The 24,760-nt window shown below is 43.2% G+C and overlaps 1 protein-coding gene across 1 annotated transcript in view; it reads left to right on the top strand.

Moving 5' to 3' along the window:
• The window catches only part of LOC120860711 (alanine and arginine-rich domain-containing protein-like), a 54,715-nt gene extending 33,526 nt beyond the window's left edge, over positions 1–21,189 (top strand). Inside the window, exons 2-3 of the mRNA XM_040236458.1 lie at positions 16,665–17,019; positions 20,812–21,189. Of these exons, the coding sequence (XP_040092392.1) occupies positions 16,665–17,019; positions 20,812–20,955 (499 nt within the window). The 3' untranslated portion in view covers positions 20,956–21,189. The remainder of the gene's footprint in view (positions 1–16,664; positions 17,020–20,811) is intronic.
• Positions 21,190–24,760: the final 3,571 nt, after the last annotated feature.

Consider the following 24,760-nt stretch of genomic DNA (forward strand, 5'->3'; position numbering starts at 1 on the left):
TGTTACTACTTGCCTGTTTGAGGATTATTCAAAGTGGCAAACAAAATCAAAATCACAGTGAGGTACCACCTCACATTGGTCAGAGTGGCTATCATTAAAAAGTCTAAAATAACAAATGCTAGAGAGGGTCTGGAGAAAAGGGAACCTTCCTACACTGTTGGTTGGGAATGTACATTAGTGCAGCCGCTGTGGAGATCTGCCATGTGATCCAGAAATCCACTCCTGGCATATGTCAGGGCAAAAGCATAGTTCAAAAAGATACATGCACCCTATGTTCATGGGCTTCCCTGGTGGCTCAGATCGTAAAGAATCCGCCTGCAATGCAAGAGACCTGGGTTCGATCCCTGGGTTGGGAAGATCCCCTGGAGAACCCACTCCAGTATTTTCTGGCCTGGAGAATTCCATGGACAGAGGAGCCTGGCAGGTTACAGTCCATGGGGTCACAAAGAATCAGACACAACTGAGCGACTTTCACTACGGTCATGGCAGCACGATTAACAATAGCCCAGACATGGAAACAACCTACATATCCACTGACAGATGAATGGATAAAGATGTGAGACACACACACACACACACACACACGAGAATAGTAGTTAGTCACACACAAAAAATGAAATAATGTCATTTGCAACTAAATGGATAGAACTAGAGACCATCATATGATGTGAAGGAAAACAGAAAGAGATCGTAGGATATCATTTACAGGTGGAATCTAAAATATGACACAAATGAATCTAGGCAATGGCACCCCACTCCAGTACTCTTGCCTGGAAAACCCCATAGACAGAGGAGCCTGGTGGGCTGCAGTCCATGGGGTCACAAAGAGTTGGGCACGACTGACTGACTTTACTTTCACTTTTCACTTTCATGCTTTGGAGAAGGAAATGGCAACCCACTCCAGTATTCTTGCCTGGAGAATCCCAGGGACGGGGAGCCTAGTGGACTGCCATCTATGGTGTCGCGCAGAGTCGGACACGACTGAAGTGACTTAGCAGCTTAGCGGCATGAAACAGAAACAGACTCACTGATATAGACTTGCGGTTGCCAAGGGGGACAGGGGTAGGGAAATGTTGGATTGGGAGTTTGGGATTAGCAGATGCAAACTATTATACGCAGAATGAATAAACAAAGTGGTTTTATTGTATAGTACAAGGAACTATATTCAGTCCTGTAATAAACCGTAATGGAAAATGATATGAAAAAGAATGTGTAACTGAATCACTCTGCTGTCCACCAGAAACTAACACAACATTGTAAATCAACTATACTTCAATTTAAAAAAATGGCAAACACAGTTGGTTTCTGATCACTAATGAAAGCATTGTTTTGTATGTTGGTTATTTATGTTACCCTCTTGGATAGGTAGAAAGAAGTCTCAGTGATTGGTCTCTGCTTACTCATCTGGCCTTGACTTTTCTTCACAATTCTTCTAAGTTCTTGACCCTCATTCAGTCTGTATTAGTTCGCCCCTCTCTATATTTTCCTAGAACTCAGTGAGCTACCATCAGAGATTTCTCATAGAGCTATAGGTGGAAACTTAAAAAATCTTCATAAGTTGCCTCTTTCTGGAAGGAGATGTGGGTGTAGTGATGAATAGGTATCACTATTGAGTAGTAAACATCACCCAAAGCTCACCCTGTTTTTCATGTATTTTTTGATACAAAATGACAATGCGATATTTGACTCTAAGCTTCAAGGTCAAGTTCCAATTTATGGAACATTCAGTCCCACCTTCCAATCCCCATTCCAACACATTCACTAGGAAGGTATTTCTCAACAATAAACATCAAACAAATACACAATTTTCACATGTGTATTGGGTCCTCATCTAACATTCTCTTTATCCAGGTCCTCTTTCTTTGGAGTCAGTCGATAAGAAATAGAAGTTAGGTATACAATTTTAACCAAAGGGGCTTTAAAACAGGCAACCACAGACAGAAGAGCTAGATTCAATACTACTCATGTCACTACAATACGTCTGAGCAACTCAGAATTGATGAGATGCTCTCAAGTTGGTTTCTGCCTCTAAAACAAAACTTTTATCACAGCCAGGAAAGTTATAAAGGGTTTACAATATTGAGAGCCTTGGACCATCTTTGTCCATCACGTGGTCCCTTCTTTCCTACCCCTCATCCTCTCTTTCTGGCTAGATGCAGAACTCTGGAGACATCTTGGTGTCTGTGATGGGAATGAGAGGGTAATTTGGGGATTGAGAGAGGAGGATTAGCTTAGCATACCCATGTGTACTGAAATGTATATTCTATAGAGATTTTAAAAATCAAATCAAAATGCTCAAGTGTGTGTGCTAGTCATTCATTGGAAATTATCCGCTGAAAGATGTTAGGTTAAAAATTAGCAAAGTGAATAACCGTTCAATCTATTAATATAGTCAATTGACACGCACATACGCATTTTGCTAGGAGAACGATTTAACAATTCAAAACCTAAACTATTATTAATGTCATGTATATTTTCTTTTACAATGTTAGTTTATCTAACAATTATTCTGCATGCTTATATATCACCCTTCACAAAACACCTCTAGTGAATGCTGTCACAGGTGGAAGTTAGTTATTCAGTAGAACTCAGGCTGGATGTAATAGGCTTGGAAGATTAACAGCTTTGCAGCTTGAAATCCTGGTTCAAGTCCCAGCTTTGACCCCTCTCATATTTATAACCCGTTACTTATTGACCTTAAGCTTCAGTTTTCACTTCCCTAAGAACACAATTGTCTGCCTTACAAGGGTTACTGAGAGATTAAATGATACATAATGTATGTGACGATTTCGGCACAGTGCCCGACATACAGCAGAAGTTTAATACGTGACAACGATACTGCTGAAAAAGGAGCAGCTAGAAGAAGAGCTGGGGCCAGGAAGATCTGGATCATGGTGGTACCATTAAGAAAAATTGGAAACCCAGAGAGAGGACTTGGCTGATCCAGAATGAGGTTGATAAAAGCATATGATAGTAATGATCTGGTATGTGAAGTGGTAAAATTAAGTTTTTAGGAAATGGCATGTTAAGTGTCGAACACTCCTGTTAGCCTGGGGAGAGGCTGCAATGTCTTTTTGTGGACAGTAGGGGGCCCCCAGGTACTGGAAAGCAGCAAGCAACGCTCTTTTTTTTTTTTTTTGTACTTTGCTCAGTTTTCTTATTGCTGGCAAAAGCTAAGACCTAGCCTCATTTGGTGTCATGGTTTAAAAGACAGGGGTTAGAGAGGTGCAGCACAAGCCATGGGACACCAAGGATAGCCAATGACCTCCAGAAGCTAGAAGAACAAACAGCTAGAAGAAGCAATCTTTCCTTAGATTCTGGAGGGATCCCGGCAGGGCTGACACTTTGATTTGGGACTTCTGGCCTCTAGAACTGCGGGAGGGTAAATCACAGACTGTGGTGATCTGGCAGTCGTAGGAAACTAACACACCTTCCTTTGTAGGAAAAGACCTGCATGCTGTGTGACATCTCCAAGGTCACAGAGTCAACGGGTAGCCAATCTCACATTCCATCTTGCCTTTGAACTGTTCTTTAAGAATTTTATTTTTCTTAAAGAGATGGGAATACCAGATCACCTTACCTGTCTCCTGAGAAACCTGTATGTAGGTCAAGAAGCAACAGAATCAGACATGGAACAACCAACTGGTTCAAAACTGGGAAAGGAATATGTCAAGGCTGTATATTGTCACTATGCTTATTTAACTTATATGTAGAGTACATCATGCGAAATGCCAGGCTGGATGAATCACAAGCTGGAATCAAGACTGCTGGAAAAATATTAGTATCAATCATCTCAGATAGACAGATACCACTCAATTGGCAGAAAGTGAGGAGGAACCAAAGAGCCTCTTGATAAAGGTGAAAGAGGAGAGTGAAAAACTTGGCTTGAAACTCAACATTAAAAAGTCTAAGATCATGGCATCTCGTTCCATCACTTCATGGCAAACAGAAGGGGAGAAAGTGAAAGCAGTGACAGATTTTCTTTTCTTGGGCTCCAAAATCACTGCAGATGGTGGCTGCAGCCACAAAATTAAAAGACACTTGCTCCATGAAAGGAAAGCTAGGACAAACGTAGACAGCATATTCAAAAGCGAAGACATCACTTTGCTGACAAAGGTCCAAATAGTCAAAGCCACAGTGTTTCCAGTAGTTGTATGGATGTGAGAGTTGGACCAAAAAGAAGGCTGAGAGCTGAAGAATTGATGCTTTTGAACTGTTATGCTGGTGAAGATTCTTGAGAGTCGCTTTGACTGCAAGGAAATCAAACCAGTCAATCTTAGAGGAAATCAACCCTGAATAAGTCACTGGAAGATCTGTTGCTGAAGCTCTAATACTTTGGTCACCTGATGCAAAGAGCCAACTCACTGGAAAAATCCCTCATTCTGGGGAAGACTTTCGGCAAAAGGAGAAGGGAGAAGGGGGCGGCAAAGAATTAGATGGTTAGATATCATCACGGACTCAATGGACATGAATTTAAGCAAACTCTGGAAGACAGTAAAGGACAGAGGAGCCTGGCCTGCTACAGTCCATGAGATTACAAAGAGTTGGACACAACTTAGCAAGTGAACAACAATACCAAAACCCTCATCAAGTTGTATACAGCTTTCTGTATGTGAATCATACCTCAATAAAATGTTATTTTTTGTTTGTTTTAGATAAAACCAAACAGTTTAAAATCAGTACAAGCTTATGCCATAGAGCACAGGGAACTCACCTTGGTGCTCAGTCATAACCTAGAGGGTTGGGATAGGAGTAGGATGGGAAGGAGGTCTAAGAGAGAGAGGGGATATATGTATACGTATAGCTGATTCAGGCTGTAGTATAGCAGAAACTAACACAACATTGTAAAGCACTTATACTCCAATTACGACCCAGCAATCCCACTGCTGGGCATACACACCAAGGAAACCAGAATTGAAAGAGACACATGTACCCCAATGTTCATCGCAGCACTGTTTATAATAGCCAGGACATGGAAACAACCTAGATGTCCATCAGCAGATGAATGGATAAGAAAGCTGTGGGACATATACACAATGGAGTATTACTCAGCCATTAAAAAGAATACATTGGAATCAGTTCTAATGAGATGGATGAAACTGGAGCCGATTATACAGAGTGAAGTAAGCCAGAAAGAAAAATACCAATACAGTATACTGACACATATATACGGAATTTAGAAAGATGGTAATGATGACCCTTTATGCAAGACAGCAAAAGAGACACAAATGTATAGAACGGACTTTTGGACTCTGAGGGAGAGGGTGGGATGATTTGGGAGAATGGCTTTGAAACATGTATACTATGATGTAAGAAACGAAGTGCCAGTCTATGTTCGATACAGGATACAGGATGCTTGGGGCTGGGGCATGGGGATGATCCAGAGAGATGATATGGGGTGGGGGGTGGGAGGTGGGAAGGGGATTCAGGATTGGGAGCTTGTATACACCCGTGGTGGATTCATGTCAATGTATGGCAAAACCAATACAGTATTGTAAAGTAAAATAAAGTAAAAATAAAATTTAAAAAATAATAATAAATAAATAAATCAAAGACAAATTACCCAATTGAAAAAGAGACATTTCAAAGATAAGAAGAGACAATTCACAGAAAAATCAACATAAAAAAAGTACAAGTTTAAAATAACAAACATTATCTCAAGATTTCTGTGTTCAGAATCTGGTGTAACTCAGCTGGGTTTTCTGCCTCAAGGTCTCCCATGAGGATGCAGTCAAGGTGCTGGACGGGGCTGCAGTCATCTGAAGGCTTGGCCAGGCGAGGACTTTCATTCAGGCTCACTCATGTGGCTGTGTAAAGTTTCAGTCTCTCGTGGGCTGATGGACAGAGGGCTCACTGCTGTCCTCCAGCCCTTGCTTCATGGCTTTTCACAGGTCAGCTCATGGCACAGCAACTCGCTTTCCTCAGAAGAAGCAAGCAAGGAAGTACAAAAGACTGAGCAAGGTCAAACCCAGTCTTTCTATAACCTACTCTAAGAAGTGACGTCCCATTTCAAGAGGCCAGTCAGTGGTAAAGAACCCTCCTGCAATGCAGGAGGCATATGTTTGATCCCTGGGTCAGAAAGACTCCCTGGAGGAGGGCATGACAACCCACTCCAGTATTCCTGCCAGGAGCATCCCATGGGCAGAGGAACCTGGTGGGCCATGGTCCATGGGGTTGCAAAAAGTTAGACGCGACTGACGCAACTGAGCATGAACAGAATCTAAGAAGTGACATCCCATTTCAAGGGGCTAGTGTGGCACTAGTGGTAAAGAACCTGCCTACCAGTGCAGGAGATATAAGACACTTGGGTTCAGTCCCTGGGTCAGGAAGATCCCCTGGAGGATGGCATGGCAACCCACTCCAGTATTCTTGCCTGGAAAATCCCATGGACAGAGGAGCCTGGTAGGCTGTAGTCCAATGGGTCGCAAAAAGTCGGACACAACTGAAGCAATAGCACCAGGCATGCACATCCCCAAATACTAAAAATGCTTCTGACAGTTACCAGCATTTCAATTTAAATCTGTGTCATCAGTCACAAAAAGCATGCATTTGCTAGCATATTTCTTTTGCTTAGGTGTTCTTTGAACAGTGTTTTCTGAGTGTGCTCAATTGCTCCGTTGTATCTGACTCTTTGTGACCCCATGGACTGTAGCCCATCAAGTTCCTGTCTATGGGATTCTCAAAGCAAGAATACTGGAGTGGGTTGCCATTTGCTCCTCCAGGGCATCTTCCTGACCCCAGGATTGAACTGATATCTCCTGTGTCTTCTGCACTGGCAGGCAGACTCTTTTACCACTGAGCCACCTGGGAAGCACACTGCATTAAATACGGTTCAACGAACATGTTGGGTTGATTGAATAACATTTAAATTTCGCTGGAAAGTTCAATCTTAAAAGAAGGCAATAATATTCTCCAGCAGATTTTGCTTCCTGAGTACTTCCTGGGTATTTATAACTATTCTGAAAATTGAAATTACCAAAGAAAATAGTTAACTCGTGTATCTTATGTAAAAATGTATCTGTTGGAATGGGTATCAAAGTTGCTGCTGGACAGATTTGACATTTATTCTATTTCTCAAAACTCTTGAATATCATAGTACATAAAAGGCAGAAAAATGTCATAAGTTTCCTAGTTTCTGTATTTTTCTGGTGTCATGTTTAGTTGAATCTTAAAAGAAGGTTGTATTTGAAATGTCTTCAAGAAACAAAGCCTGAAGACAAGATAAAACGTCAAAACTATGTTAAAATAACATACCCCTTTTATATTTGGGGTGGAAACGAGGCTGTGATGCTCTACTCAGAGTATAAAGTGACAAGTCTAAAATTACAGTGTCTTGTATATCTGCTTCTATATACTCTCTGTCAATAAAAAAGTTACTGTTATCTATATTCCATACGTAACTTATAACTCATTTAACCTAATAAAAGAGGAAGTGTTTTTGAACAGTTACTAGAAATTTTTTGTACCTCCCAACAACTAGATTTGTCCTGTTTGAGGCAAATATGCTTCTGCACATCTCTGCTCAGAAATGATTCAGTCACATTTCAATTTACCAAAACTCCCAGTCCTCTGGATGCTTACATGTGCACTCTACTTTTAGAAAAAGGAAATAAAGCAAAAGGATAATCAGATATCAAAGCTTTCAAAAAAGAAAATACACTCATCTTCTTGGATTTCTACATTTGTTTAGTTCTCACTCAAACTATATAGCCACAATAGGCCAGCTTCCCCTCTCGTTCATGATTATCTCTTTTCTACGACTCAGGGTAAGGAGTTGCCTGCCCAGGGACAGTGCTGGAAAACAGAAGAGGGCTGATTGTGTGACACCATGGACAGATTTCGCTCGCACATCACAAGTGTCTCATGTGTTCACAGTTCATTGGCTGAAGCTAGTCCTATGGCCAAGCCTGAAGTCACTGTAGTGTAGAAATATAATCTTTCCATTGCAAGAAGCAGAGAATACTGTGAGCAATAAAACTCACCAAACACACCTAGAAAATGTGAATGAGATTATTATACTGATGCCATGTGATCACTCACAAACTAAAATGGTCATCCAACCCATCAGAATGGACTGTGTCCAGGCTGAATTCACTTTTGTAGTTCAGACTTGACTCAGCTTCCCTTGCAACCAATACCAATTCTCTTATATCTTTCAGATTCACAGCACTGTGATTTTTGCTGATGTAATGTTCAGAAACATGCTTCTACATCAAGAACCCCATCACATCCCTCATGTGAGAAGTACGGAAAACATATATGAAGGGCCATAAATGGTTCAGTGGGCTCCTGTGTGCTGTAGTTAATCTCCTTAGTAACTGAGTGAAGAGGGAAAGGTTATTTTCTTTTTACTTGTGAACAAATTGACCCAGAGAGCTTACACAAAGTCAAATGGCCAGCAAGGGGTGAAGCTGGGATCTGAAGGCAACATTTTGACCCCAGGGTTCTGGCAAATTAAGGAAGCAAGACAGTGACTACATTCCAGACATTCCACAACCAAAAAGAAATTTTTGGCAACTATTAGTTAGCCAGGAAAGGAACAACCTTCCCCACAGGCTCTCAAGTGATCCAAATCACTAACCTGTTCACTGAAATAAATTACAAAATATCTATTTTAAGGCTTATAAGGAAAGTCTTTCTCTGAAGCCTAGAAAATGTTTCTTTTTTGCACAGAACACTTGATACAGAAATATTTGTTCCTTTTTTTGCACAGAACACTTTAGGACATTCTGTTTGCAGTGGGAACACAGAGAACCCACTGCTTAAAAGAATAATTGTTTAGAATGGATGGTTGAAGATGAAGCGAAGAAGTGAAATTAGAGCTCAAGGTTTTCAAGGTACAGATAAAGAACACATACATAAAAGAACCAGGATCCAGGTTTCCCAGGGAACAGCGATTAGGCAGGAAAACAAAGTAGAAATGAGTTGCAACAAAGGTGGATGTTAACTGGTGAATTTACGTAAAAGGATTTTGAGAGGAGACTAGAATTTTGCATAAGGAATTTGATTTTTATTTTGTTGCTGTTTTGTATGAATTAGGAGGATGACATATGTATTCAGGGTTTCCCAGGTGGCATCAGTGGTAAAAAGTCTGCCTGCCAATGCAGGAGGACCTAACAGCTACAGGCTCCATCCCTGGGTTGGGATGATCCCCTGGAGAAGGAAATGGCAACCCACTCCAGTATTCTCGTCTGGAGAACCCTATGGACAGAGGAGCCTGGCGGGCTACAGTCCATGGGGTCGTGAAGAGTCGGATACGACTGAGCACACACACACATACACACATACATATGTGCATTCAACCTCCTTCTGCTGTTCAAAAGGGCTGAGAGAAGGTGGCCTTGCTAAACACAGGGAGGAAGCAGGATGGCACTTAGGCTAGGGAAGAACTGGTTTAGGTAACTGGAATAAAAGAAATTCAAAGTTCTAACCTTCTTTAGCAGATTTTAAATGATTCTGTAACTGTATATTGCGTGATATGGAATAAAGAAAAGAGCAAAACCCTTGAAGACACACAGATCTGGTATCCAATCTTGCCTCCACCATTCCTTTGTCCATGATTTGACCTTAAGCAAGTCTCTTCCTTTGAACTCCAGGTTCCCAAACAAAAAACAGAACAAAACAAACCTAACATGGGATTTTTGTGAAGATTAAGTAAACTATATACTATTTATATCTGTGTCTATATTTATGTGTATGTCTATAAATATATCTGCATCTGTACCTGTGTCCTCATCTATATCTATATACTACTTAAGAGGTGCTCTATGAATGTTAATTGCTTTCTGCCTTGCTGTATTCATCAATTTGCTAATGCATTTAACCAATATTTAAGTGTTTGTTTCATGCTAGCATTGTGATAGTTTCTGAAGATGATGAAAAGGTGATGAAGACAGAGACACAGTCCTTAAGAAGTTAAAGGAGAAATAGATATATAGACCACATGATTCCAGACATCACATGGTTTCAAAAAGTTAGCTGAGACTTCTAGGTTCAGGCACTGTCAGCTGGATAGACTTGGGATTGCTGTCATGACCTGTCACTGCATCATGCAATCCATACTGGACAAATGCACTGGAGAAATATGCTACAAGGACAGGAACTATTTTTGTTTTCATTAGAGGATGCTGTGCTCTTTTTAAGCAGGCCTGATATATGAATTTGGAGTCACTCTGGAGAATATCGTAAACTGACATGATTACTTCACATTTGTTTTAGCTCTCTGGTCTACTCAACTCCTTCTGCCTTATTTCTCTCCCCTTCATCCTTCTCTTTGTTCTGATGTCCTCTGTTTCTTTCTCTCCCTTCTTTTCATTCATCTAACAAAATTTTACACAGTGCCTACATTTCTCATGCTAGTAAGGTTATGCTCAAGATCCTTCCGCTAGGCTTCAGAAGTACATGAACTGAGAAAACTTGCAGCTGTACAAGCTGGGTTCGGAAAAGGCAGAAGAACCAGAGACCAAACTGCCAACATTTATTGGATCACAGAGAAAGCAAGGGGAATTCAAGAAAAAACATCTACTTCTGCTTCACTGACTACATGAAAGCCTTTGATCATGTGGATCACAACAAACTGTGGAAAATTCTTAAAGAGATGGGAATACCAGACCACCTTACTTATCTCCTAAGAAACTTGTACACGGGTCAAGAAGCAACAGTTAGAACCTTACATGGAACATCGGACTGATTCCAAATTGGGAAAGGAGTACGACAAGGCTGTATACTGTCACCCTGTTTATTCAACTTATATGCAGAGTACATCAAGCAAAATGCCAGGCTGGATGACGTACAAGCTGGAATCAAAATTACCAGGAGAAATATTAACAACCTCAGATATGCAGATGATACCACTCTAATGGCAGAAATCAAAGAGGAACTAAACAGCCTCTTGAAGAGGGTCAAAGAAGAAAGTAAAAAACCTGGCTTAAAATTCAATATTCAGAAAAACTAAGATCCTGGTATCTGGTCCCATCATTTCAAACAGATGGGGAAAAGTGGAAGCAGTGACAGATTTTATTTCCTTGGGCTCCAAAATCACTATGGATGGTGACCGGAGCTGTGAAATTAAAAGATGCTTGCTCCTTAGAAGGAAAGCTATGACAAACCTAGATAGCATATTGAAAAGCAGAGACATTACTTTGCTGACAAAGACTCATGTAATCAAAGCTATGGTTTTTCCAGTAGTCATATACAGATGTGACAGTTGGACCATAAAGAAGGCTGAGCACAGAAGAATGGATGCTTTTAAACTGTGGTGCTGGAGAAGACTCTTGAGAGTCCCTTGGACTGCAAGGTCAAGCCAGTCAATCCTAAAGGAAATCATCCCTGAATATTCATTGGAAGGACTGATGCTGAAGCTGAAGCTCCAATACTTTGACCACCTGATGCAAAGAGCAGACTCGCTGGAAAAGATCCTGATGCTGGGAAAGATTGAGGGCAGGAGGAAAAGGGGGTGACAGAGGATGAGATGGCTGGATGGCATCACCGACTCAATGGACATGAGTTTGAGCAAACTGGGAGATGGTGAAGGACAGGGAAGCCTGGTGTGTACAGTCTATGGGATCTCAGAGTTGTACATGACTTAGCAACTGAACAACAACTAAATGCCAGATGTCATTTTAGGTATTGAGGTTAACAAAAGAAAGCACCTATTCTCATGCAGATTGTATTAGCAGACAGTGGAAAATACATGAGAAAACAATAAATATATGACAGTTGGTATAGGTATTAAGCAACACAAGGCAGAGCAAAGACCCAGAGAACGACAGGTATGCTGCTGCTGCTGCTGCTAAGTCACTTCAGTCGTGTCCGACTCTGTGTGACCCCAGAGACAGCAGCCCACCAGGCTCCCCCATCCCTGGGATTCTGCAGGCAAGAACACTGGAGTGGGCTGCCATTTCCTTCTCCAATGCATGAAAGTGAAAAGTGAAAGTGAAGTCGCTCAGTCGTGTCCGACTCCTAGTGACCCCATGGACTGCAGCCCACCAGGCTCCTCTGTCCATGGATTTTCCAGGCAAGAATGACAGGTGTACATATGCTAATTTAGATCAAGGAAGGGTTTCTCTGATGAAGTGACATTTGGGCAGAGACCCAAACCCAGTAAGGGAACTAGCCATTCACGTATACAGAAGAAGAGACTCCTAGGAAGAAACAATAACAAAGCAAAGGCCCTGAAGTCAGAACAGTAAAGCAAACAGGGTGGCAGGATGGAGTAAGCAAAGGAGAGAGAGGGAGGATCTGAGATGAACTAAGAGTTTCAGTGTGACTCCAGATATATTGCAAGGTACAGCCTACAACATATGCTGATGAATTTCAGGCAGGACGAAAGAGGGAGAGAAAACAAAAGTGCGCGGGCTTCCAGGTTTACGGTTTGGGTAACTGACAGAACAGAATTTGCATTTACTGAGTTGGGGGAGGGGGTACTTCAGCCTGAGCTGTTTCTTTCTCTGAAACTGTCTCTTTCTCTGTCTTGTTCTGAGGTAGGCTGGCCACTACATCATAAGGCCACTCAAGCAGTCTTGGTGAAGGAAGCACATAGAGAGGAACCAAGGGGCTTCCCTGGGGGCCCAGTGGTAAAGAATTCACCTGCCAAAGCAAAGACACAGTTTCAATCCCTGGTCCCGGAAGATCCCACATAACTCGGAGCAACTAAGCCCAGGAGCCACAACTGCTGGACCCACACGCCACAACTCCTGAAGCCTGCACACTCTAGAGGCCATGCTCTACAAGAGCGGTCACCACCATAAGAGGCCAGTGCACCGCAACAAGAGAGTAGTCTCCACTCTCTGCAACTACAGAAAAAACCCGGTCAGCAATGAACACCTAGCACAGCCAAAAATAAATGTTAAAAATTATTATTTTTTTTTTTAAAGAGAGGAACTGAGGCTTCTCACCCAACACCAGGACCAACTGCCAGCTATGTGAATCATCCACCTTGCATATAGTCCCTATAGCTCCAATCACACCCAACTTGAGATGACTATAGTTCTGGCTGACATTTGACTGCAATGTCATGAAAGTCCCAGATCGTTACCTAAGCTGTTCCCAAATTCTTGCCCATGGAAACCATGAGACATGATGTTTATTGTTGTTAGCCACTAAACTTTGGGATGATTTGTTATGCAGCAATGAATAACTAATCCATCTCAAATGTCTCTGCATGCTATATTTACTCTGATTTATCAATGCTTTAATTCACCTTATTTGTATAAAAGAAAAAAATACTGTAAAATTCAACATTAAAATGCGCCAAAATGCACAACTGAAAAATATCTATCTATGGAGGAAATTATTAATTTGTGGTAAAACTAGCCTTCTAAAACATCATTTTGTCTTACTGGTTTACTTTCATAGGTTGAACACTCTAATACTGCTGCTGCTGCTAAGTCGCTTCAGTTGTGTCCGACTCTGTGCGACCCCATAGACGGCAGCCCACCAGGCTCCCCTGTCCCTGGGATTCTCCAGGCACAAACACTGGAGTGGGATGCCATTTCCTTCTCCAATGCATGAAAGTGAAAAGTGAAAGTGAAGTCGCTCGGTTTTGTCCGACCCTCAGTGACCCCATGGACTGCAGCCTACCAGGCTCCTCTGTTCATGGGATTTTCCAGGCAAGAGTACTGGAGTGGGGTGCCATTGCCTTCTCCGGAACACACTAATACTTGGTATATAATGAGATATTAAATAAATATTGCTGATGAATGAATGAATGAATTTGTTCCTTCAGGTTTTAAGCTTCTAGAGGACAAAAACTGTCCCATATGAGACAATGCTTTTTTTTATCCCATATGAAACAATGCTTAACTGAACATGCTCCATTCACTGTTTGTTGAATTAAATCAAACTTAGCTGAAATCCTTGTTGAAGAAAATGATCTAGAAGCAGAAGTGAAAAGTTATGGCAGAAAACTAATTTTAAACATTTATACTGCACATTGACGGGTGCTGGTTTTTAAGCCTCATCACCTATCACATGCTGCTGCTGCTGCTGCTGCTAAGTTGCTTCAGTCGTGTCCAACTCTGTGCGACCCCAGAGATGGCAGCCCACCAGGCTCCCCCGTCCCTGGGATTCTCCAGGCAAGAACACTGGAATGGGTTGCCATTTCCTTCTCCAGTGCATGAAAGTGAAAAGTGAAAGAGAAGTCGCTCAGTTGTGTCTCTCTTCGAGACCCCATGGACTGCAGCCTACTAGGCTCCTTCATCCATGGGATTCTCCAGGCAAGAGTACTGGAGTGGGGTGCCATTGCCTTTTCCGCACCTATCACATACATACAATAAAAACTGCACAAAAATAAAGAAACCCCTAAATCTCTAAATTTATATTCAGTTGGTTCACAGTAGACCATATGGATTTTCATAATTTCCACCAATAGAACACGTCTTCAAACGTTTCTAGAGAATCTTGATAGAACAATATATAATGATAGATATATAGCTGTTCAGGTTGTAAACTACTGAAAGGTGTTGAAATTGGCAGATTACCTGCAAAAGCAGTAACCTGCATTCCACTTTATCCAATTACAGCCTTAATCCATTTCTGTAGAGTTGAATTTTATGAGCAGAGGGAATTTGCACATTCAGTCATGCAACATGTAACCTTAGCAATGTCTTTCCTCTTCCGGAGGTAGTGTGTATCCAAGGTGTGTCTCAGTGGCTTAGAATACAAGCTAGACTTTTTCGGCACAAATCCCAGCCCTACCACTTACCAATTTGGTGATCTTTGCCTTACTAAGTCAATTCAGGCATGTCCGACTCTTTGCGACCCTATGGATCATAGCCCAGGATCCTCTGTCCATGGGATTCTCCAGGCAAGAATACTGGAGAGGTCTGCAGTGCCCTCCTCCAGGGATTGAAAACGTGTCTCTTACATCTGCATTGGCAGGCAAGTTCTTTACCACTAGTACCAACTGGGAAGACTTACAGCTTAACAACTGCCTTAGTTTTCTCACCTGTGAAAGAGAGAAACTAACAGTACCTTTCTCACAGGGTTACTGTGAAGATAAAATGGGTTAATCTATGAAAAGGGCCTGACACACAGTAAATACTAATAGCAGTTAGCTCTTACTGCCCTCAATGCCAATCACGAACTTGGAACAGTTTGTGGGAATTGTGGGTAACCTGTAAATCTTTATTAAACAAATGACTAATTCTGAGAGTACTATATAGATATTTCTGCCCTTTTTGTGTGTGTGTGTGGGTGGGGGGGAGGTATTTGCATTCTATGATCACATAAAACTTTTAATTGTTTATTCCTTTTTAGAAATTCTTCATTAGACCCCAAAGAGGCAGCTGATTATGTTCAGTGATAAAGGATATACAAGTAATACTGGCACATGACTACACTGAATTGGGATTTAGAAAATAACATATTTTGGAGTAAAGGACTTTGCCCGTTGTTCAGCTGCTCAGCTGTGTCTGACTCTTTTTGACCCCATGGACAGCATCACACCAGGTTTACTTTTCATTTTAACCCCTTCATAATGTGAAAGTGGCAGAATGGTCTCAAGAATAGAAAAGAACATGGAGTTTCAGAAACTAAGTGGCTTCTACATTGTTGGGCTTGTGGAAACAAGTGTGTGTGTACTCAGCTGTGTTGGACTCTTTGTGACCCCATAGACGGCAGGCCCCCAGGCTCCCCTGTCCCTGGGATTCTCCAGGCAAGAACACTGGAGTGGGTTGCCATTTCCTTCTCCAGTGCACGAAAGTGAAAATGAAGTCACTCGGTGGAGTCCGACTCTTAAGGACACCATGGACTGCAGGAGAAGGTGATGGCACCCCACTCTAGAACTCTACGTTGTTGGGGTTGTGGAAACAAGTGTGTGTGTACTCAGCTGTGTCAGACTCTTTGTGACCCCATGGCCTGCAGCCTGCTAGGGTCCTCTGTCCTTGGAATTTTCCAGGCAAGAATACTGGAGTGGGTTGCCATTTCCTCCTCCAGGGGATCTTCCTGACCCAGGGATCAAACCTGCATCTCCTGCACTGGCAGGTGGGTTCTTTACCAGCTAAGCCACCAGGGAAGCCTTGTGGATTCCCACAAGCCTGGAATTGTGGAAAGATTATTCTAACTTGCCAATAGGGCCAAGCTTCTCCTACTAGGCTGTCTTAGCAATGTCTGGGATGGCTACTGCTGCTGCTGCTGCTAAGTTGCTTCAGTCGGGTCCGACTCTGTGCGACCCCACAGACTGCAGCCTACCAGGCTCCTCTGTCCGTGGGATTTTCCAGGCAAGAGTACTGGAGTGGGGTGCCATTGCCTGCTCCCTGGGATGGCTAAGGGGTCTAATTAAACTTTATATCCTCAACACCTGTCACAATGCCTGGCCATATAGTAGAAAGCCAGAGAAAAATATTTTAAGGGCTTCTGAAATATTAAACAATCAAAGCAACCCGGGTCTGAGACGTTCCATCCGGACCTCACTTCCACCTGCCTGGATGGACTTCAGTCTCTCCTTGGAATGACACTCAAGGAGCGAGAAAAAGGGATCCAGTTGAAAACTCTTCTCGGGCTCATGGGAACTACTTCCTCCGTTTGTTGCTAAGTGGGGAAGGTCAGACGTGAGGCTGTAGGAGTGGAGCGCCTCTGAGTAGCAAGCGATAGCCTCGTCCCACGCGTTTCCCCGCCCCTGCTGTCACTCGCCCTAATTCTCACACTTGGGAAGAAACCCTTAGCCATACAGCTCTGGAGCTGGGAGCCGGCACCTCCGAGATGGGCCTAGAGGACTCCGGCCGCCGCAGAGAGGGGCCCTCCCGGGGGCCCCACAGCATCCTCCACGCGGCCGGGCTCCGGTCCTCCACGCTGCGTCCCTCTCAAGGCTTCCTCGAAGGCGGCAGGGGCGTGGACGGCCCGGAGGAGGCCCAGGCCGCCGGTCCGGGGCTGGAAGAGCTCAAGCGGCGGCTGGTGCGCGCCTTCCAGCGGGCGGTGCTGCGCGGCAGCTCCAGGCGTTTGCGGGAAGAGGCGGCGGCGCGGGAGGCGCAGAGCCGGGCGCGCGTGGAGAGCGCCCTGGCCGGGCTGCGCGCCGAGCTGGTGAGCGTGCCCGCGGCGGGCTCTGGGGCCACCTCGCCTTGGTCCTCGCCCGGGGCCCTCGGCTGTAGGCCGCGCACGTGCCCCATTGAGGACTGGGGCGGCCGAAGGCAGCTTTTCCCTGGGAGACGGTGAGGCCGTGCAGCGCGGGCGAGCTGGGTTCCCGACGGCACTGATGCTACTGCCTCCCAGGCAGCATCCAGGAGGGAACCGGCTCTGCAGAGCCCAGGTGCTGGCTGTCTCCGGCGAGGGCTGAGTCTACCCGTAACACAGCCAAGACCCCCGTAACCACTCCTCCTGAGCTTGTTCTCTATTTTTTTTTTTTTTCTACCAAATAGAAAGTTCTCTCTCGGGCACATGCAGTGTGTATGAGCATGAAAGGGGCTGGGGCGGAAATATCAGTGAAATAAACTCAGGGGATGGGTGGAGCGAGTCTGTTAGCAAATGTTTCTTTTATTTTGCAAGTTTTACTATTACCTTTCTCCTTGGTAAGAATTCAGAAAACAGGAAATGGTAATAAGGAATTTTGTAAAATTGTAGCTTTTTAACATTAGGCAGGAGAACTATAGGTAACTAGTTACTGTTTTGTAGTTTAAACCATTTTCGAGTTAGGCAAAATTTGAGCAATTTAAGCTTTTAAGTGGTGCTACCTATGATTATGCGTGGGAATTCTGCTGGTTCAGCGGTAAAGAATAAAGCTGCAATGCAAGAGACCCGGTTCAATCCCTGGGTCGGGAAAATCCTCTGGAGATGGGAATGGCAACCCACTCCAGTATTCTTGCCTGGGAAATCCCATGGACAGAGGAGCCTGGTAGTCTGCATAGTCCACGGGGTCCTAAGAGTTGCGCACAACTTATCGACTAAACCACCATCACCATGAATATGCATAGTGTAGATTTGGAAAGTTATACTCTTTTGCATTGCATGCTAATAAAATAGTAAGCACTACCTACTTTAGAACTGATTCAACCATCAGTTAATTGTCTGAAACTTAAAAGTTTACCTTGTTTCTATGTTTAAGAAGGGCAAGAAGGTAGTACATTTAATTTTCATTTAATTTTACCTGTGTTAACAATTTGAATTTGACAAAGAATGTATTAATTTTGACCCAGCCATATAGTGGCTCAGATGGTAAAGCATCTGTCTGCAATGCAGGAGACCTGGGTTCAATCCCTGGGTTGGGAAGATCCCCTGGAGAAGGAAATGGCAGCCCACTCCAGTATTCTTGCCTGGAAAATCCCATGGACCCATAGCCTGGTAGGCTACCATCCCTTCACTTCACTATCAAAGAAACATATGATTTTCTTCCAAAACCTGAGCAGTGGGTGGGTGAAACCCCTTATTAGAAGAGATGGCCTGGAGGGATGTGCTGTGGGTCAGGATGCCAACTGGATGGCTGAGACTGGGCTGAGCTACCCCTCTGCTGCTGACCTGGGGTGTCACCCCCTCACACCTCAGTTGACTTATATTTAAATCAGGTGAAGAAAGTATATTCAAGAAGCTCCGAGACACTTGAACTTTAGCATTCTAACTAGTCAGCCACTCCACCAGAAGGAGTTTTAAGCAAGTAATGTACCAGGGTGGGGAGAAAGAGAATAAAATTTCAAACAGGTGAGGGTTCACAGCCCAGCATTAATATTTACAGTCTCTGCTCCTATTGTTTCTGTTACCTTAGGAATGCTAATTAGCAAGTTTAGGTTTCGTCTGTAAAGTGGAGATAATAAACCCATAGAATGGCTCTGAGTATTATACAAGATAATGTTACATGAAGTGCCTAGAATGTAGACACTATTTAGAGTGGCTTTTACTGGTTTTCGGTTGTGCCCCCCCAAATGGCAGATACATAGGCATGAAAGATCAAGGGTTTTGCTGGAAAGAGGCAGAGACCATAACACAGATGCTGTGTTCCCGAGACACAGACCATGGTCATTGTCTTGGCCGACCACTGTGTGTGACCAGTCATGAAGAGACAGCAAAAGAGTGTGGATCCGTAGCACTATCACCAGTAGCCAGAACATGCCGTTTCTGGTAATGGTCTCTTGGCCAGATTTCTGTAGGAATTGACACCCATCCATGCATGTCTATCCACACCTCATTTGTTAGGGTGGTATCTGTGTAAGGAACAATGATGAACAGGTTCAGTTAATTACAGACATGTTGCTATTTTTGTTTTCATTTATTTTCATGTTGCTATTTTTGAGACATGTCATTTTGAGATGTCATTTATACTATTGTTTGAATTGGTCTTCTTAATGGGATGCGTTGAGTTCTGGGAGTCTGTGAGTGAATTTCAGGGGTTCTGTATACTTCAAATTGTATGCCAAGCTTTCTGTGCACATAAAATGCACATCTTTCCCCAGAATGAGTTAATAGTTTTCATTAGATTCTCAATGGGATCCATGAGGAGAGAAAATTAAGGAACCATTGGTGTTCAGATTTCCTAAAGAATTATGAGTTACACGTACTATTTTTTTTTTTAAACTTAGGTGGTAAGCCATTATCAATAATTTAACTGATTCTGGGCATGAAAGTACAGGATGGGTATTCATCAGTTCATTTATTTGTTCCTTCATTCAGTCTTTTAACGAATACACAGAGAACCCAACATGCTGTGTGCGCAGGCAGTGCACCCGCGGTTAAGGATAGGAACAGACTTTGTGCTCGCAGTCACCAGTTTAGTGTAGGCTGTGTGCTAGGAGAGGGCCACGTGCAGAGCGCTGTGGAGGCACCGGTGAGGTGACCCAGGGAGGGCTTCTGAGAAGAGCTGGCATTTGGCTGGGCTCAACGGGAAGCGGGTGGCAAGGGCAGAGAGGGCAGAAGATGTAGCTCAGCATGACTTGTTTATTCCAAGACAGGCAAGATTTCTGACCAGCTGCCCCCCGGAGGGGGGGTGGGGTGGGGGGATGGTGTGTGTGTGTGTGTGTGTGTGTGTGTGTGCGTGTGTGCGTGCGTGTGTGTGTGTGTGCGTGCGTGCATGCGTGTGTGTGTGTGTCTGGAGAACTGAAGCTTCCTTAGGGTGTGTGTGTGTTCAGCAGAGAGAACAGGGTTCTCCTGAACTGCATTAAACAAGACCCTAACTGAAGAAATATGCAGAGTTGGTTACTAGTTTTCAACTATAATGCAAAGATTATGCTGGACTGCCTCTTAGGTACACTGCCTGAAAGATCTATTTTTTCTTTTAATACATGAGGACCTTCACAAACTCCTATTGGAGGGAGGTTATAAATCAACCTTTCTCTACAACAGATTTCACTGTAGAGTGAAAATTGTTAGATTCTATAAGTACACATAACTGTACATGTGCCTCTAAGGGGTCATTAAATGTTTTGCTCAACAGGGAGGCTGTTTAAAATCCTAAGAACTTGAAATGACAAGTAATCAAGTAAATGGGCCCAGGTCCTGAAAGCTCAGGTGGCCCTGGGCAGTTATCCTGAAGCTCAGAAAGCTCATAAAGATAAGTGATTTCCTCGCAGATCATATGCCATTGCTTGGAAACAGCCTTCCAAGGACAGGAATTTTTCAAATGGATAGCTCTGTGCATCAGCTATTTTTGTTTTCATTGCAAGGCCATTTCGAAAGCTATTTGTATATCTGGATTTTACCTTGTTGTATAGAAAGTCAGTTTTAAAGTCAGGCCAAATAGTCAGAACTGGAGAATAAGATGAGAAATACATCTTTCTTGATGTCTTATTTTCCTTTCCTACAAAATCCTTATACTTTTCGTGTGCAGAGAGCAGGTTCATTTGATCCATATCTCAGGCTAATAAAAACCCTTATTCTTTTTCTAACTTTCAGCTGGAAATGCGTTTCCAGAATCGTCAGCTGGCCAGAACTCTGCTGGATTTAAACATGAAAATACAACAACTGAAAAAGGAGGACGAAATGGAAACTGCATCAGAATCGCAAAGCTCCGAAGATAACGCTCAGAATCTGGAATGAGTAAATGCACAGATGAAGGTTTGAACCCTAAGAATAATGCAGACAATGCCAAAACAGTTCTAACAGTAACGTGATGGATGCTTAGCATAAGATTTTAGGGGCAATTTTTAGACCAAAATCTTCTAGGCCATGGGGAAGTGCCAGTGCTATGAGAGGGGAGAGAGAAAATGGTGTGTTGACAAGTTTTAAAGTTATGTATTGTTTTGTGTGGGACATACAAGTGAAAGAATGTACTGAGACTTACCTTTTGGACCATTGACTCACTGTCAATGAGTGGATAAGAATCTACCTGCCAATGCTGGTTTGATCCCTGGTCCTAGAAGATCCCACATGCTGTGGGGCAACTAAGCGCCGAGCTGTAGCTACTGAGCCACGCACCGCAACTATGGAAACCTGCGCGCTCTGAGCCCGTGCTCTGCAATAGAGAAGCCGCTGCAATAAGAAGCTCAAGTGCCACAACTCGCTGTGTAATGGCCTCCCGCCTCCGGTAGAGAAAGCCATCATAATAATGAAGACCCAGCACCGCCAAAATAAATAAAGTGTAAAAGAAGAATGTACGGGAGAATGTCTTAGTGCCAGTTTCCAGCATTTTCTCTTGTGCTATCTTAATTTTCTGAACTTTCGTCAGAGTCGCTGTTAGTTTGTGTTCTACCTGATTATACTTCGTTTGTCTGCCCAGCCAGCTGTTTAGTAGTCTTCCCTCCGTACCCTACCCCACCCCCATTTTTTGAAGAATTAACTTCTGCCTGGATTCCAACCATACCCTTCAGATGGTCTACCATTCAGGGTGACTCACCACCTTGGATATAGTCATGCAAATTAAGGCAGTTTGGTCAGATTGTTCTCGGGAGCTTTTGAACTAGAGCAGATGAGTCTTAGAAGGTGATGGTGGAAGCTGTGGGACAGAGGGGCTTGGAAGCTGCTGGCGGCTACCAAGTGAGAAGGTGTGAGCTCTTTGCAGAAGATTGAAAGTGTACCCCTGAGAGCCCAAAAGAGGAGAGAGAACTGCTCTTCCTTGGCTTTGGGGTCCAGCTGTTTAAATCCCCAGTCCTGGCTATCATTAGGATACATGAAAATTCTCTCCTAGCCTCCTATTACAGTCTCCTTTTGCCAAGTCAACTGACTTGGACTTTTATGACTTGTATTCCAAAGACTGCTAACTAACACAATTCTTTTGTTATTAAGCTTTCAGGAGTTAAAGGGCTCATGTTGAATTAGAATAGCTACCTCTGCCTTAAAAGTGCTGCCTTCTGGATGCAAAAAATAAAGCTAATTTAAAAAATAGTTGCCATATTCATAATAATCATCTGTAAAAGTGCATTTATAAAACAGGTCATTTGCACATTTAATTAACAATAAAAATTAGTTCTGGAAGACAAAGGAGAACAGAATGGATGTGGTCTTTCTCTTAAATACAAGTTTTATGTGTGTGAGGATTTGAGGATTTTCTGAACAAAGTTTGTCCTTAACTTTTTTGGGTTACTATTAATGAATTCTTTAAATTCTTTGGTACTTAATTTCTTCTCTCTGTGCAACTGAGGTACCACTAGGTTTCAACTTCCAGGACATTGTCAATGAGCTGTCAGCAATATCCTGAGACCTAGTCCCTGGATTTCTTGAGATATTCTGCATATGTGCTCCTGCCTTCCAAATATACAGGCTGATTTCTTAAATTGTATTTGTAAAACAGATTTCTTATGTGTTTCTTCATAAAAGTTATAGAAATTCTGAAGAAAGAGGCAGTGAAATTCCTCATGATCTGTTCTTCAAAAGAGACTAATCAGATACTGGAGCAGTCATTCTAAAGTACATTTTACAACTTAACATTTATACATTCTTGAGAGTTTGTGTTTAGCAGATACTCAAGATGCTTCACTTGTAAGTGCAATTCCTCACAGAATGCAGAGAAACTGACGTTAGTTAGCATTCATGTGAATGATTTGATTCCACTAAATGTGCTCTGTTGGGAATCAAAAGATACTTAAAAAGAGATCTTCTGAAAATGGATGCATTGTTTTTCACATTGTCAGATAAAAAGTCCACAATTTATTGTAAAGTTCTTGGTCACCAGTTTTTTGTCCTATCTTTCAGTGATACACTTTGGATCACCATATCTTTTAGGAATGACAGATGGAGAAACAAGAGAAAAGAAACTCGTTGTTTCAAAGTCTCTTTATTTTTTGAAGCCCTCATTAGAGGTGGCTTGTGATATGAGCTGACACAAAGAGATACAGTGAGAACTCGGTACATGGGACACTATTGCTATTAAATGTTTTTGCTTTGTTTCCCCTCATGAAGTGAATTCTGCTCTCATACCATATCCTTCATCTTTTTTTTTTTTTTAAGTAGCAGAAGCCAGATTGTGTTCATATATAGATATATTTTTGCAACTGCACTCAGCTGTGTATTGTTTGCTGAATTCTGGTTCTGTTCGCTGCACATAGACAACAGGGACTCTTCTACAGGATGTGGGAATGCACTTCAAATGGCTACACTTCCTCACTTTTCAGAGTGTTTAAATAAGTGAGAGCAACTGTGTGACATTTTAAAGAAATACGAGGTGGAAGGGACCAAACTACTGCCAGCTGGAGGGGAGAATGAGAAAATAATTATAACCTAAATGGTGCGACAGGGAAGCAGTAACGGGGTAAGTCAAAGTACGGAGGATGCTCATCCCAGTGGTGGACAGAGAGTGCCAAAGACGAGAACTGAAAAAAACAGGTTAGTGAGGAAGATGCAGTGTTAAGGTTTTCCAAAATGCCGATTTCTCACAGCTTTAATTACAGGGGGAACCATGTTAGTGGGAACAGGCTTGCACTCTATGGTACCTGGTTAGGACCTACCAGTGAAGAGGTGCCAGATTAATTATGACACTTGGGAGCTTTGCACAGGTTGTTAGGCATTAAATCCCTTTACGGGTGGCCTGGATGAATCCACATTTTGGTTGCTTGCCAGACTGCTTCTGCTATTAGAACAGGTGCTTCTGGAACACCAGCCTGGGCAGCGTCTGATGTGGGTAAACCTGGGATGGCTGAGCCTGCACCAGTGTAACTGCAAGAATGCCGTCTCCCCTGGTCCCTGCCCTGGCAGGGTGCCGGGCCATCAGGCAACCGTCAGTTTGGTGTATTCAGCACTGTTGTCACTGCAGGAGCCCCTCCCAGCCCTGAGCCTGGCACAGGGCCCTCCGGGGCCAGCTGCTTCCTCTCATTCATTGTCGCTACCTCTCCTGCCTCTTTGGCTGTGTCATTAACGAGGGTTATGGGAAGATTAGAAATATGGGTAGGTTTCAGGTTGAACCTATGCCACTCTGCTTACCTCTGCGTCTGGCAACCTCTTGTTTCACCTGGACCAGGTGCTGTAACTCAGTGATGGGCACGGACCTCTTATAGCAGCCCAAGCCAGGTACTGCTTCTCAGGGGGCCATGCACCATCAGTGCTTCTGGGTCTTGGCTCTGATGAATGCTGGGGCTTACAAATTTCTACCTCTTCCTTAAAGAACACACTGCTACCATCCTTCTGCGCCAGGACCAGTGCAGGAGAGACCCTTGGCATGTAATGATAATGAAACCAGCAATGACACGGGCCACCCTCTTCTGTGCCCAGTGTTGTTCCAGGAATGAAATAGTAAGTATTAGCTTATTTAATCCCACGATGATTGGGATGCACGTAGACGATGATTTTGGAGTCATCTGGCCTTGATATTTAGCCAAGGCTCTGTCACTTGCCAGCTTTATAACCTAAAGTAAACTGCTTTTAATCTCTTTAGATCTGTCAAAAGAAGCTAGTCAAAATGGGTTGTCGTTTA

This window comes from Oryx dammah, unplaced genomic scaffold (assembly GCF_014754425.2).
Source record: "Oryx dammah isolate SB20612 unplaced genomic scaffold, SCBI_Odam_1.1 HiC_scaffold_11164, whole genome shotgun sequence".
Taxonomy (NCBI): Eukaryota; Metazoa; Chordata; class Mammalia; order Artiodactyla; family Bovidae; genus Oryx; species Oryx dammah.